Below are 11951 nucleotides of genomic sequence, written 5' to 3' on the forward strand. Positions count from 1 at the left end.
TCTCTCAAAAAAAAAAAAATCTGTCACTTTATGTTCTTTTGTTTTTTTGTGTGTGTGCTGGTGATTAAACCCAAGTCCTGAACCCTAGCCTGTTACTGTTGACTGTGAGACGGTCTTGCTAAGTCATTCAGTGGAACTCAGAGTAGGACAGAAACAGGAGTAGAGGCCTCTGCTCCGGCTGCTCTGCTGTTGGGCGCAGAGCAGGGGAGGAGGGCGCACCGGGGGTGAGCGGCAAACCCTGCGCCGTTACGCCAGCGTGGTGGTGCAGGCCTCCAACCCCAGCCCTCAGGAGGCTGAGGCAGGACTGCCGTGAGTTCCAGGCCAGTGTGAGCTACATAGACCCTGTCTCAAAAAACGAATAGCTAAAATAAAAGTAAAATACAAATGTGAGGTGACGTGACCATGTACCCCTGCTAAGCTTGGAGCCGGAATCTGAACCCAAGTGGTCGTGCGAGAGGCTGTGCCCCTAGCCCCTCACCCCCAGGACGCAGATGAAGGTACCGAGTACTGAGCTGACTGACCGACGTGGGCTGGCTTGGGCCATCGCAGGAAAGCCTGAAGTAGACTGAAAGACGGGCCGTCACCCCAACGCGCCCTTCCCCCCTGCTCTGGGCCCCACAGCCGAGCAGCCAGAGCGAAGGCCTCCGCTCCTGTTTCCGTCCTACTCTGAGTTTTTAGCTTTGTGACTTTGGACGAGCTCCTTCTCCAAGCCTCAGTTTACCCATCTGCCTCCAGTGAGCACAGGCCGCCCCACGCACACCTGGACGCTCCCGCGTGCAGCCCACACCCCGCCCCGTCCTCAGCCAGCTGCACCGCGCGCGGAAAGGCACCCGAGGCTCCCGACGCGCTTTTATTGGAGCTGTCGTTTCAGAAACCACAGAAATACTCGGCGCACTGGCGACTGTCTGCGACTGCAGGAGGGGCTGGCAGGCTACCCAGACTGCTCGATGACCTTCTGGATCCACTTCTTCAGGCGGAACACGTGTGTGTAGAAGCCGTACTTCCCGTCCCGGTCGCAGCCCTCGCCCCACGACACGATGCCCATTTGATACCAGCGGTGGTTGAAGGGGCTCTGAGGAGGGAAGGCGGGTTGGGAAAGCCGCGCGCAAGGCGGCACCCGGGCGGACCGCGGGCTCTGCCAGCCGCCTCCAGCCCGGGAAGTTACCTTCATGACGAAGGGTCCCCCGCTGTCGCCTTCGCAAGCATCCCCGCGCTTTCCTTCCTCAGGCTTGAAACCTTGAGCGAGAAGGGCAGGCTCAGGAACCTGCCCCGCCAAGAGCCGGCGCCCGCACGCCCCCAGGACAGCCCGCGCCGGCCCTCAGCCAGTCTCATCTGTGCTGCCAGCGTGTCCCAAACCGGCCACTGAGGCAAGTCCCACACTCGGAAGCTTCCCCGCCTCCCGCTTCTGCTCTGCCACCTACAACAAGAACGGCTGCGGCAGGCCTGAGCCCGGGACTTCACACTGCGCTACACCCCCGCCCTTTGGATTTTTAAAGCCAGGGACCCCCTAAGTTGCTAAATTGCCCCGGGTGGGCTCAAACTCACATCTCCCTACCTTAGCCTCCCCCAGAGTGCTGGCATCACAAGTGTGTGCCAGCGCTCCCAGCCGAGAATGACTCAGAAAGCAACTTAGGGAAGTAGAAAGGATCAAAAGGGGGTGTGTAAACGTACCAGTTCCTACAATGAATGTGTTTAGTATTTATTGCAAGCATGTATTAAAAAGGACAGAAAAGGGGCCAAGGATATAGCTCAGCGGTGTAAAAGCCTGCCTGGCAAGCGCAAGGTCGTGAGTTCGATTCCTGGTACCAAAAAAAAAAAAAGGCCAAAAAAGAAAAGAAGATTAAACTGAGAGATAGCAAAGGATAATGGCAATTTCCCTTATACAAAACTCCCTACATATCCTCTAGTGTAGAACATAAACAACTACAGTAAGCCAGGCATGGTGGCGCACACCTGTAATCCCAGCGCTTGAGAGGCTGAGGCAGGAGGATCGTTGCGAGTTCGAGACCAGCCTGGGCTACAAAGTGAACTCAAGGCCAGCCTGAACTGCATAGCGAGATGCTGCCTCAAAAAAACAACAAAAAAAAGTTACATAAAAATTGGCCCGTAAGCATAGGAAAAGATAGCTACCCTCAATTTCAGTTAGAAAAAAAGTTAATTAAAACTTGTGATGCCATTTCAGATGGGTGAGAATTAAGAAGCAAGCCCTGCTGTGGCCAAGGCTGCGGGGTGCAGGCATGCTCGTTCCCTGTAGACAGATGTGCAAATGGTGCAACCCTAATGGAAAGAAATTTGGAAGCAACCAACAAAACTATGCGTTTACCTCCTGACTGCACACCCCACCTCAGATGCCTGCAGTGGTGCAAAACTGCGCAAGGGGCTTCCTTACAGCACTGTGTGGAATTGCAAAGTAGCAACACGGGAGGGGGTGGGTGAACAGTATAAGTACGTCCACAGCCAGTGGTGTAGTGCAGGGCAGAGCACCCCCTTCCAGGCACCAGGCCCTGGGATTGATCCCTAGCACCAGAAGGAAAAAGAAAGAGACCTGTTGTGGGACATCTCCATCATGAGGACAGCATGCACACCTACCAAAATGTCTCAGTGCTAATGAGAAGGGAGCAAAGCCCAAAACAGTATCTGTACTGTTTCCCTGTGTGTAAAAAACGGGAAATAAAATATACAGTGTGTGCTTATTTGTGCAAAAAGAAACAGGAAGAATAAGCCACAAAGCTAGGGCTAGTGGCACATGCCTGTAATCCCAGCACTCAGGAGGCTGAGGCAGGAAGATCTCCGTAGATTTGAGGCCAGCCTACACTACATGGCGAGACCTTGTCTAAAAAATAATAATAATGCACAAATTAAAGAGACAGGTCTCCTCCAGGGCAAGGATGGCAGTGGCAGGTGAGGGAGGGGATGGGGACAGGATAGCAGGAAGGGGGCTGTCACTGTCTGGGTAGCACTTGTCCCAGCAGGTCTGACTTGTACCACATTTCACATACTCCAGAAATTAAAACAGACAAGGAGCAAAACAATCCAATCAGAAACCAGGAAGGCCAATGATTTTAAATAAATAGCACGAGCAAGGGAAAAAGTAATTAACCCAAGTAACTTCTGAGCACTATTTTGTCTGCATACTCAGGAATGACTACTAAGAAGTGCTGAACTCAGCTGGGTGTGGTGCCTCTAATTCCAGCACTCAGGAGGTTGAGGAAGGAGGATCGCCGTGAGTTCGAGGCCAGCCTGAACTGCATAGTGAGACCCTGTCTCAAAAAGACAAAAAAAAAGGAAGACAAAACCTGACCACTAAGTACAATGGGATGTATGACCCTAGATTGCCCCTCAGATGAGAACAACATTGTTTCTCTTCTGTGAGAAAGGATTTTAGTGGCATAATCGACCATTTTGAATAAGGTGTAACACGTTACATAATACTGCTGTGCACACCTGTCATCTCAGGACTCAGAAGGCTGAGGCAGGAGGATCACTATGAGTTCGAGGCTAGCCTGGGCTACATAGTGAGTTCAATTCCAGCCTGAGCTACATAGTAAGAGCCTATCTCAAAAAGAAAAAGAAAAAGAAAGAAGATATTTGGGTTTTTTTTTTTTTTGAAATACTGAAATATTGGGTTAAAAAAGTACGTACAATCTACACTCAAGCTGGGTGTGTGCATGTCACACACCTAGTTAAGGAAATCAGGAGGATAGTATACATAAATACTATTATTTATGCAACTTTTTGTGAGTCTGAATTTACAGTAAAAATGGTGGTTTTTTTGTTTTGTTTTGTTTCCGGTACTGGGAATCAAACTCACAACCTTGCGCTTGCCAGGCAGGCGCTGTGCCACTGAGCTAAATCCCCATCCCCTACAGTAAAAATTTTTAAACCTTTTATTTTATTTTATTTTTTTGGTACTGGGAATCAAACTCACAACCTTGCGCTTGCCAGGCAGGCGCTGTGCCACTGAGCTAAATCCCCATCCCCTACAGTAAAAATTTTTAAACCTTTTATTTTATTTTATTTTTTTGGTACTGGGAATCAAACTCAGGACCTTGCGTTTGCCAGGCAGGCACTTGTACTGCTGAACTATATCCCTGGCCCTAAAACCTTGTAAAAGATCAGGCTGGTGGTGGAGCTCAGTGGTGGAGCACTAACGTAGCATGTGCAAGGTCCTGGGTTCAAATCCCTAGCACCACAAAAAAGACAAGCCCTTGTCCCTCCCTTCCCATAGGACTCTGCTCGCTCCTCTGCAGCATGCAGCAGGCTCCGTGGCCTCCATGTGTTTGTTGGTGCCACCCTCTCCCAGGGAGGAAGTGCTCCTGGGACACAGGCAGCAGCTGCCCAAGTCCCCCTTGTATACCCTGGACCACTGCCTAGGACACAGTAGGCACTCAATAAATATTTGCTGAATGGGTGAATGTTTGGCTTTCTCCTACCCGCGAGTACTGGGGTTGAAATCAGGGTGTGCTAAGCTGCATGCCCAGCCCTTTTCAAGTTTTTATTTTGAGTTAGGTTCTCACAAGCTTGCACAGCCTGGCCTCAAACTCACAATCCTCCTGTCTCGGCCTCCGGAGAGCTGGGATTGCAGGAGTGCGTCACTCAGTGGCCCACATAGCTGCCGAGTCAGACACTATGTAGACTATTCTAGCTGCGCTGTACAGAGGAGGACGCTGAGCTCCCGGGAGCTCCAGCAATTTTCCCACAGCTGTCCAGCTTGCAAGAGCTGCTCCAGGAGCCCCGTGAGCATCTGGACCTCCTCGGGCTGCTGTGCCCCATCCCCGTCCCTGTCCCCGGCTCGGGCTGCAGACTTGCCGGCACAGAACATGTTGTCAGTGATGCGGATCCGCGTGGACGCCCTGCAGGTGCGCCGGTCCACGATGGGCAGGTTCACCACCTGCAGCACGCTGGGCTGCACCTCGTTCGGGCTGCTCTTCCACACCTCGCGCAGGTTGCCCCAGCCCGTCACCCGGCCCTTATGGCCCGCCTGGAGCAGGCTGCAGGGAAGGGACCCAGGTAAGTGACGACCAGCCACCGGCACCAGGCTGGCACACAGAAGCCCCAAGGGGCGCCCACCTGAGCACCGTCTGCTTGTCAGGCAGACACACGGGGTGGATGTAGTTGCTGAAGGACAGCGGTCGCTTGAGCTTGAGCAGCGCGATGTCGCGGTCCAGGTTCTCACGCCAGTTGTAGCGGGGGTGGATGTAGATCTTCTCCAGCATGGAGATCTTCTCCATATTCCGCTCATACCTGCGGCCCGCACAGACCAGAGCTGTGGGCGGGAGGGGGCAGGCGCAGGGCCACCAGGGAAGGGATGGGGCTGGCTCCTGCCGTGGAGCTGCTGGACAGATGCTTCCTCGTCCCAGAGCCACACTAGGCTTTGGACCCAGGCAGGTCAGGCAGGCAGGCACAAGGACAGGGACAGAGGTTGCCGTCCTGGGTGAAGTCACTATTTTTGTTGTTGTTGTTGTTGCTATTTTTGGTAACATAGTTCAGGCTCCCCTCGAACTCACTATGTGGCCCATGCTAGCCTCGAACTCTCAGTGATCCTCTTGCCTCAGCCTCCTGAGTGCTGGATTACTAAAAGAAGCAACTCCCTCCCGGACTGTAGCCTGGTGCCTGGAGTGAGGCTGGGAACACAGCAGGATTGACTCCGTCCGCAGCCCCAAGCCTTGGTCAGGACACGGCCAAGTGGAATTTTCCCTGGGGACAGCCGGGTGTCCCACCGTGGGGCAGGCAGGCACCTGGAGGGTGCAGCCATCACCGCCACCCATCGCACCTGCTGCGGGCGTGCTTGCCAATGCGCACCAGGAGGTCATTGTGGGTGAAGTTCTTGTCCCAGGGCGGATACATAATGCAGTGAGCAGCCGTGAGCACCCAGCGGTCGCTGATGAGGCTGGCCCCACACAGCAGCTCCTGGGGCGTCTTGCGGAAGAGCATCACCTGCCTGTAGAGGGCGGCGGCAAGTGGCTGTGAGCCCCAGCTGGACAGCGAGGTGTGGCGGGGCCCACCTGGAATCCCAGCACTCAGGAGGCTGAGGCAGTAATTGGCCTGAGCTCTGCCTGGGCAACTGAGTGACTTAGCAGGACCAGTCTAAGGACCAGCTGGCCAGGGCCTGGGATCCCAGCTTGACCAGGCTGCCCCGTGCACCCCCAGCCTCCTCCCGTGTGGGGCGTGCACTGCCCAGCACAGCTCTGGAGCAGGGGAAATTGGACTCGCCTCCTAGGCTGTGCACAAGCCACATGTCTGGGATGAGTCTCCGAGCCGGGGGACCCAAGACCATGGCTGCCCCCTAGTATCACCTGCTGAGCCTGGGCGGGGCCCGTGAGGGCAGGGGGACCTGCAGGGGCCCACACACACCAGGGCGCGATGCCGGTCTCCGCGTCCCAGCCCTCCACGATGCGGCCGTCGATGTAGGAGTCCAGCAGCTGCTCTTCCGTCGTGTCCTTCACCCCCTTCTTCTCAAATAGTGGCCGCAGCCCGCAGTCTGCGGAGCGAGCCGGGTGAGGGAGCACCCCTGCCACCCGCCCGCACCCCCGCCGCCCTGAGCCTCACCGGTCTCCCCCAAGCCGAAGGTCTTCTCGTCGAAGAAGGGCTGGAAGTCTTCTGTCGTGGTACGGCCACCGATGGCCTCCTCGGCCAGCCCGTCCGCCGCCTCCTCCTCCAACACCTCCTCTGTCGAGACCCAGGCACTGGCTGGGGCCAGGCTGGCCACTGCTGGCCAGCACCCCAGACCCTCCAGACCCCTTGCTGGTCTTGGCAGACACTGGGTGCTGAGGTTAAGAGGGCACACAAGGCCTGGCAGGTGGTATATGCCTGTAATCTCAGCACTTAGATGAAGGCAGGATGATCACCACTGAGTTCAAGCCCAGCCTAGGCAAATGACAGACTTACAGGGACCCTCTCTCAAAATAAAAAATAAAATGGGGATGTAGCTCAGGGTTAAGGTCCTGGGTTCAAGCCCCAGTACAAAAAAATTATAGGCACACCTGGATAACTAGGTAAACATGCTCCCACTGGCCTCAGTTTACTCATCTTTAAAATGGGCACAGGGCCAACCCCCACTGTTTCTGTAGCGCTATAACTAGTGCAAGCACTGCCACACAGTGAGCTTTGGACAAGAGCCACAGCGTTATCCCCTACATCCCCAACCCTCAGCCCTGCCACTCACCACAGTAGTTGAGGTCGCAGTACTGGAAGTCTCGGTTCTCACCAGCCACAAAGCACCAGGCACCTTCCTCGTCCTTATTGGGGTTCCGGCAGAAGTTCTCCTCTAGTTTCACCTCCGGGCTGAAGTCCTTGTCCTGGCTCAGGGACTTGGCCTGCTCACCGGCCCAGGGCAGGCAAGGAGACCCCTGTGACGTTACCGCCAGGCGCCCTCGGTAGTGCCGGCCTCGCTCAGGGACACAGTCCTCTGGTGAAGGTGACACATCCAGCCCGGTGCCCCTGGCACGGGGTATCATCTCCACAGTGAGGCGCGCCTCGCCTAGGGGAGGCCCAAGGCCCAGTGGGTGGGGAGCCCCTGGAGGAGGCAGCATCCCTGTGTGCTACGTTCTGCTGTGCATGCTCAGGTGGCAGTGCAACCTCTCTGAACTTTCATTACCTGAGTCTAAACTCACTTCAAGCCAAATCCACAACCTGACACTGGGTGCATGAGAAGCCTGAGGGGGTCACCAGGCCTGGGCTCCCGGGCTGCCTGCACTGAATCCCTAGTGGCTACATGGAGTGCAGTTTTCATTTGTTCAAGCTGTCCTGGGCGTTGTTTGTTTTTGCATCCCAAGCCCTGATTTATTTTGTGACAGGCTCCAAGGCTCTAAATTGCTACACTGTTGTGGGGTCCCATTGCAATGGGAGGCTGGAGAGAAAAAGCTACAAAAAATGGCTTTTGACCCAGATGGCTCACTTGAGATGTTAGTAAGAATTGCCTCCTCAGTATTGTATAGCCGTGAGGAGGAGGAGGCCAAGGAGAGAAAACAAAGAGACTGAGAAAAAGCAGCTGCTTTTGCTGCAGCACTAAGAGAAACAGACCCCAAGTCTGATTCCCGGGGCCCCAAGAAGAACTCAACGACTGCATTCATCTGCTACCACTGTTAAAAGCCAGGCCACCTCAAGAGGAACTGCCCTAAGAAGCCCCCTGGGCCATGCCCTGAATGCAAAGGTGACCACTGGAGATTGGTCTGCCCTCTAAAGCAGAGGCCCCAGAGCTCGGACCTATCCTACCAGTTAGTCTAACAGGAATGAGGGGGCCTGGGACATACTCTGCCTTCTCCCTCTGGCCAGACTGTCATCTCCATGGGGGAGCCCTGGGTAATCACGTCTATGGAGGAACAAGAAAACAGCCTGTTGCTAGACACAGGTGCAAGTCTCTCGGTCCTTCTTTTCAATCCTGGCCTTCCTTCCAGCCGTCACACCTCAGTGACAGGAGTCACTGGTGAGGAGGTAATATGCTATTTTTGACAACCCTTAGGCTGTAACTACTTGTTAGATCCTTCTTGCGTATCTCTGTCTTCCTGAGAAACCACTTTGAAGATACCACCATGTATTACAGCAGCCATTGATATTTTCCTACTAATCTATCCATAACTCTGTAATGTTTGTATTGTTCCTATCCTATTTCATAAATGGATGTATGTTATATGTGTTTCCTACAACAACCATTGAGAATAGTTAATGATTATTCAATAGGTCACTCATGTATAGCTCTATTTATTTTCTTTAGAAGCCACTTTGAAGACACCAAAGTATAGTACAACAACTATTGATAATCTCCTACCTCTTTTGTCTGTAACTCACTATTATTTGTCTATTTGTTTTCCTGAGAAACTATCTTGTAGATAACAATATGTGAAACAATAACCATTGATAATTTCCTGCCACTTTGTCTGTAATTTGGTAAGCCCCCCTATTATTAGGTTATCCTTCTTTTACTCTTTAAAATAAAATTTAAAAAACATAATATAAATTGCTACATTGCCCAGGCTGGGCACAAATTTCCAACTTGTGATCCTTCTGTCTCAGCCTCCCAGAGTGCTGGGATGAAAGGCGAGCATTGCCATGCCTGGCTCTGGAAGATTGGGTGTGGGTTTTTTTGTTTTTATCCATTTTGTTTTGCTTTAAGAATTCAGAGTTGTATGTGGTGGGGTGCAGACAGCCTTACAACCTCAGAATTCAGGAGACTGAGGCAAGAGGATTGCAAATTAGAGGCCAGTCTGGACAGTTTAGCAAGACTGTGGCTCAAAAACAAAAACAGCACTGTAGCTCGCAGTACTGGAGCCCTTGCATTGGACACTCATTCAATCCCGTGCTGGGAAGGGGAAGAAAGGACTGTGTGTTTTTACAGAACGCAGCAGCAAATACGGCTGTGTGGACAGGAAGTCCATTCCAGCAGGCCTGCAGCAGGCTGGTTACCACTGCACATGGAAGAGGGTCCCTAACTTGCTTAAGACCCATCCTAGGGTGGAGCAAGGGGTCCACAGACAACAAAGGACAATGCCCCTGTAGTGGGTTAAACTACCGTGGGAATTTCTGTTGTCGGTTTTGTTTAGAGACGTCTCCATAAATAGCTCAGGCTGACCCTGAACTCACTTTGTAGCCCATGCAGACCTCAAGCTCACAGCACTCCTTCTGCCTCAGCCTCCCCAAGTACTGGGATTCCAGCCTCCCTGGCCATCAGGCCTGTTCCTTCCCCAGCTCAGGAGGTGACCCCAGCCTTGGCGCGGCCCTGCGGCCCGCTCACCACACACAGGCACGCTGCACTCCTCCCTGCGCACGGTGGGGTCGGTGGTGTAGCACCAGGGGCCCGCGCTGCTGCCATCGGGGTTGCGGCAGAAGTTCTCGAGCAGGCCGGCGTTGGGGTGGCTGGTGTGGTTCACTCTGGAGGGGGACAGCGCTCAGCAGGGGCCACGCCCGGGCCCCCCATGCTGCCCACGCCGCCGGGACTCACTCGGGCCTGTGTGGGTAGCGGCTGCTCCACAGCTGGCACTCGATGCCCGACCGGGTGACGTTCACGTCCCCACGGTAGTTCATGCCCAGGTCCCTGGCGCAGTGACCTGTGGAAACCCCAACCCTGAGGCTCTGTCCCCTCTGCCCAGCGAAGCTCTGTGTGGGCCCCGCCAGCCTGGGCCACACCCTCCCGGGCTGTGCTCCGGGGCTCTTCAGGGAAGACGGAAAGGGTGGCCCTGGGTCCCCGTCCCTGTCACGTAGCCCCCAGGGCCCAGTGCTGCCTTCCCTGAGTGCACCCCACAAGGCCAGGAGCCCCCGTCCCGGGACGCGGCTGGACTGCGCTAAGGCCGCAGCCCCCGCCTCTCGGCACCGGGACAGGGCTGTCGTGCGGTCACAGGACTGTGGATTCCGTTCTCCTGTGCATCGCTGAGCTGCTTAAAGCAGGGTCTGCATCCGATGCCCTCAAATCCCTGCCGCTTGGCCCAGGGCCTGGCATGCAGGACGCAGGACCCAGCATGGCCACCACTGGCCACTCCTTCCCTGGGTCCCCTCCAAGCCTGCCTGCATCTGTCCCTCCACCTGTCCGGTCCATGTGTCTGTTTGTCCTTCCGATCCTCACCTTCCAGACATTCCATGAAGGTCTCCCGGGGCTTCCGCACGGACGTGCATGCTGGAAGAGCACACAGGTGCGGGCGGGAGCGGAGGGTCAGGGTGACATCAGAAAGAGGCTGAGGGACGCACAGAGGGACGGGGGGGGCAGGGGGCGGACTCCCTGAAGCTCCCCCGCCCCCACCCTGCCAGGCTGGCTCCCTTGTAGGGACCCCTTCCGTTCCAGTGCTCACCCGTGTACTTGGCCCAGAACGCGTCCTGGAAAAGAAGTGCTGGGATGAGCCTGGCAGGATGGTGCTTTTGGTTTATAATTTTTTGAGGCAGGGTGTCCCGGAGTAGTTCAGCTGGCCTTGGCCTCACTACGGAGCCCAGACTGGCCTCGAACTCCCAGTGATCCTCCTGCCTCAGTCTCCCCTCGAATGCTGGGATGACAGGCACAGGCCACCACCAGCTCAGGACTGTGTTTGTCTCCTTTCAGGGTCTCCCTCACCCCTCGCTGTGATGGCTCTGGGGTTATAGACGAGCTGCCTACTTTTGCTCCCCGAAGAACGATGTGTGAAGAAGCAGGACCCCCACACTGGGTGGGACTGGGGAGGCACAGAGGGGCCATGCTCAGGGCTCCAGACCTCAGCAGGATCCCACCCCGAGGATGGCCCTGAAGAGGTGGAGAGGCTTCTGCCGGCACCAGGCTCACGAGGGTCCAGCGCAGGCAGCCCAGGGCCCGCTGTCACGGAGCCTCAGCAGGTCTGGCACAGTGTGTCGCACAGGCCACACTAGCCAGGTGTAGGGAGTCCAAGAGAGGCTGAGGGGCCCCATCGTGCTAGCCCAGGGGCCTGGGGCTCAGAACAGAGAAAGAAAGCAGGTGCGGTGGCATAAACCTGTCATCCCAGCCCCACTCCCCAGAGGCTGAGGCAGGAGGATCCCAAGTTCCAGCCCAACCCAGGCAACTAAAGGACTTCAGGGCCACTCACCGTGGCACTGGATGACTCCAGGGCCTCAAAGGCCTCCTCGTAGCTGCACTGCTCCTCCACACACTCACGCTCCAGGTTGCCCTTGCGCAGCTCCTCCAGGAAGCCGCTGTTGGCCCGGCGCACCCGCTGCAGCAGCGACAGTGCCCGCTGTGGGGCCAGGAACACTGGGCAGGAGGCCGGGGCGCGGTCACCTCGGAACTGGGGCCGGGTGGCCACCGTAGGGATGCGGGGTGTGGAGCCCCTCCTCGGGTGCGGGACAGGGAAGCCACCCACCCGCCCTGCCGGCTGGGAGCCACCCTTACCATCCTGGCTGAGCGCGAGGCCGAGCAGGGCCAGGGCCAGGGCCAGGCAGCCAGGCAGCTGCAGGCCTGCGACGTGCGCCATCGCACGAGTGTGTCTCGCCGGGCTCCCGGGCCTGTCCTGACCCTGCTGAGT

At 55.8% G+C, this 11951-nt stretch overlaps 1 protein-coding gene across 1 annotated transcript; it reads right to left on the bottom strand.

Moving 5' to 3' along the window:
* Window positions 1-837: 837 nt before the first annotated feature.
* F2 (coagulation factor II (thrombin)) lies at window positions 838-11951 on the bottom strand. The gene is made up of 14 exons (XM_005384007.2): window positions 11819-11951; window positions 11517-11680; window positions 10779-10803; window positions 10556-10606; window positions 9938-10043; window positions 9731-9867; window positions 7166-7480; window positions 6550-6669; window positions 6355-6481; window positions 5774-5941; window positions 5071-5244; window positions 4810-4991; window positions 1166-1236; window positions 838-1072 (listed from the first exon to the last, which is right to left on the bottom strand). The coding sequence occupies exons 1-14, from the start codon at window positions 11898-11900 to the stop codon at window positions 932-934; spliced, it is 1863 nt and encodes a 620-aa protein (XP_005384064.1). The 5' UTR covers window positions 11901-11951; the 3' UTR covers window positions 838-931.

This window comes from Chinchilla lanigera, unplaced genomic scaffold (genome assembly GCF_000276665.1).
Source record: "Chinchilla lanigera isolate Chin_1 unplaced genomic scaffold, ChiLan1.0 scaffold00021, whole genome shotgun sequence".
NCBI lineage: Eukaryota > Metazoa > Chordata > Mammalia > Rodentia > Chinchillidae > Chinchilla > Chinchilla lanigera.

Excerpts from the sequence above, each read along its gene's own strand:
- F2 (XM_005384007.2), bottom strand. The coding sequence starts at position 11,900 with ATGGCGCACGTCGCAGGCCTGCAGCTGCCTGGCTGCCTGGCCCTGGCC. Across the intron at positions 7,481-9,730 it reads GTGCAGCGTGCCTGTGTGTG|GCGAGGCGCGCCTCACTGTG; the intron begins GTGAGCGGGCCG and ends GGCCTCCCCTAG. Across the intron at positions 6,482-6,549 it reads CTTCGGCTTGGGGGAGACCG|ACTGCGGGCTGCGGCCACTA; the intron begins GTGAGGCTCAGG and ends CTCGCTCCGCAG.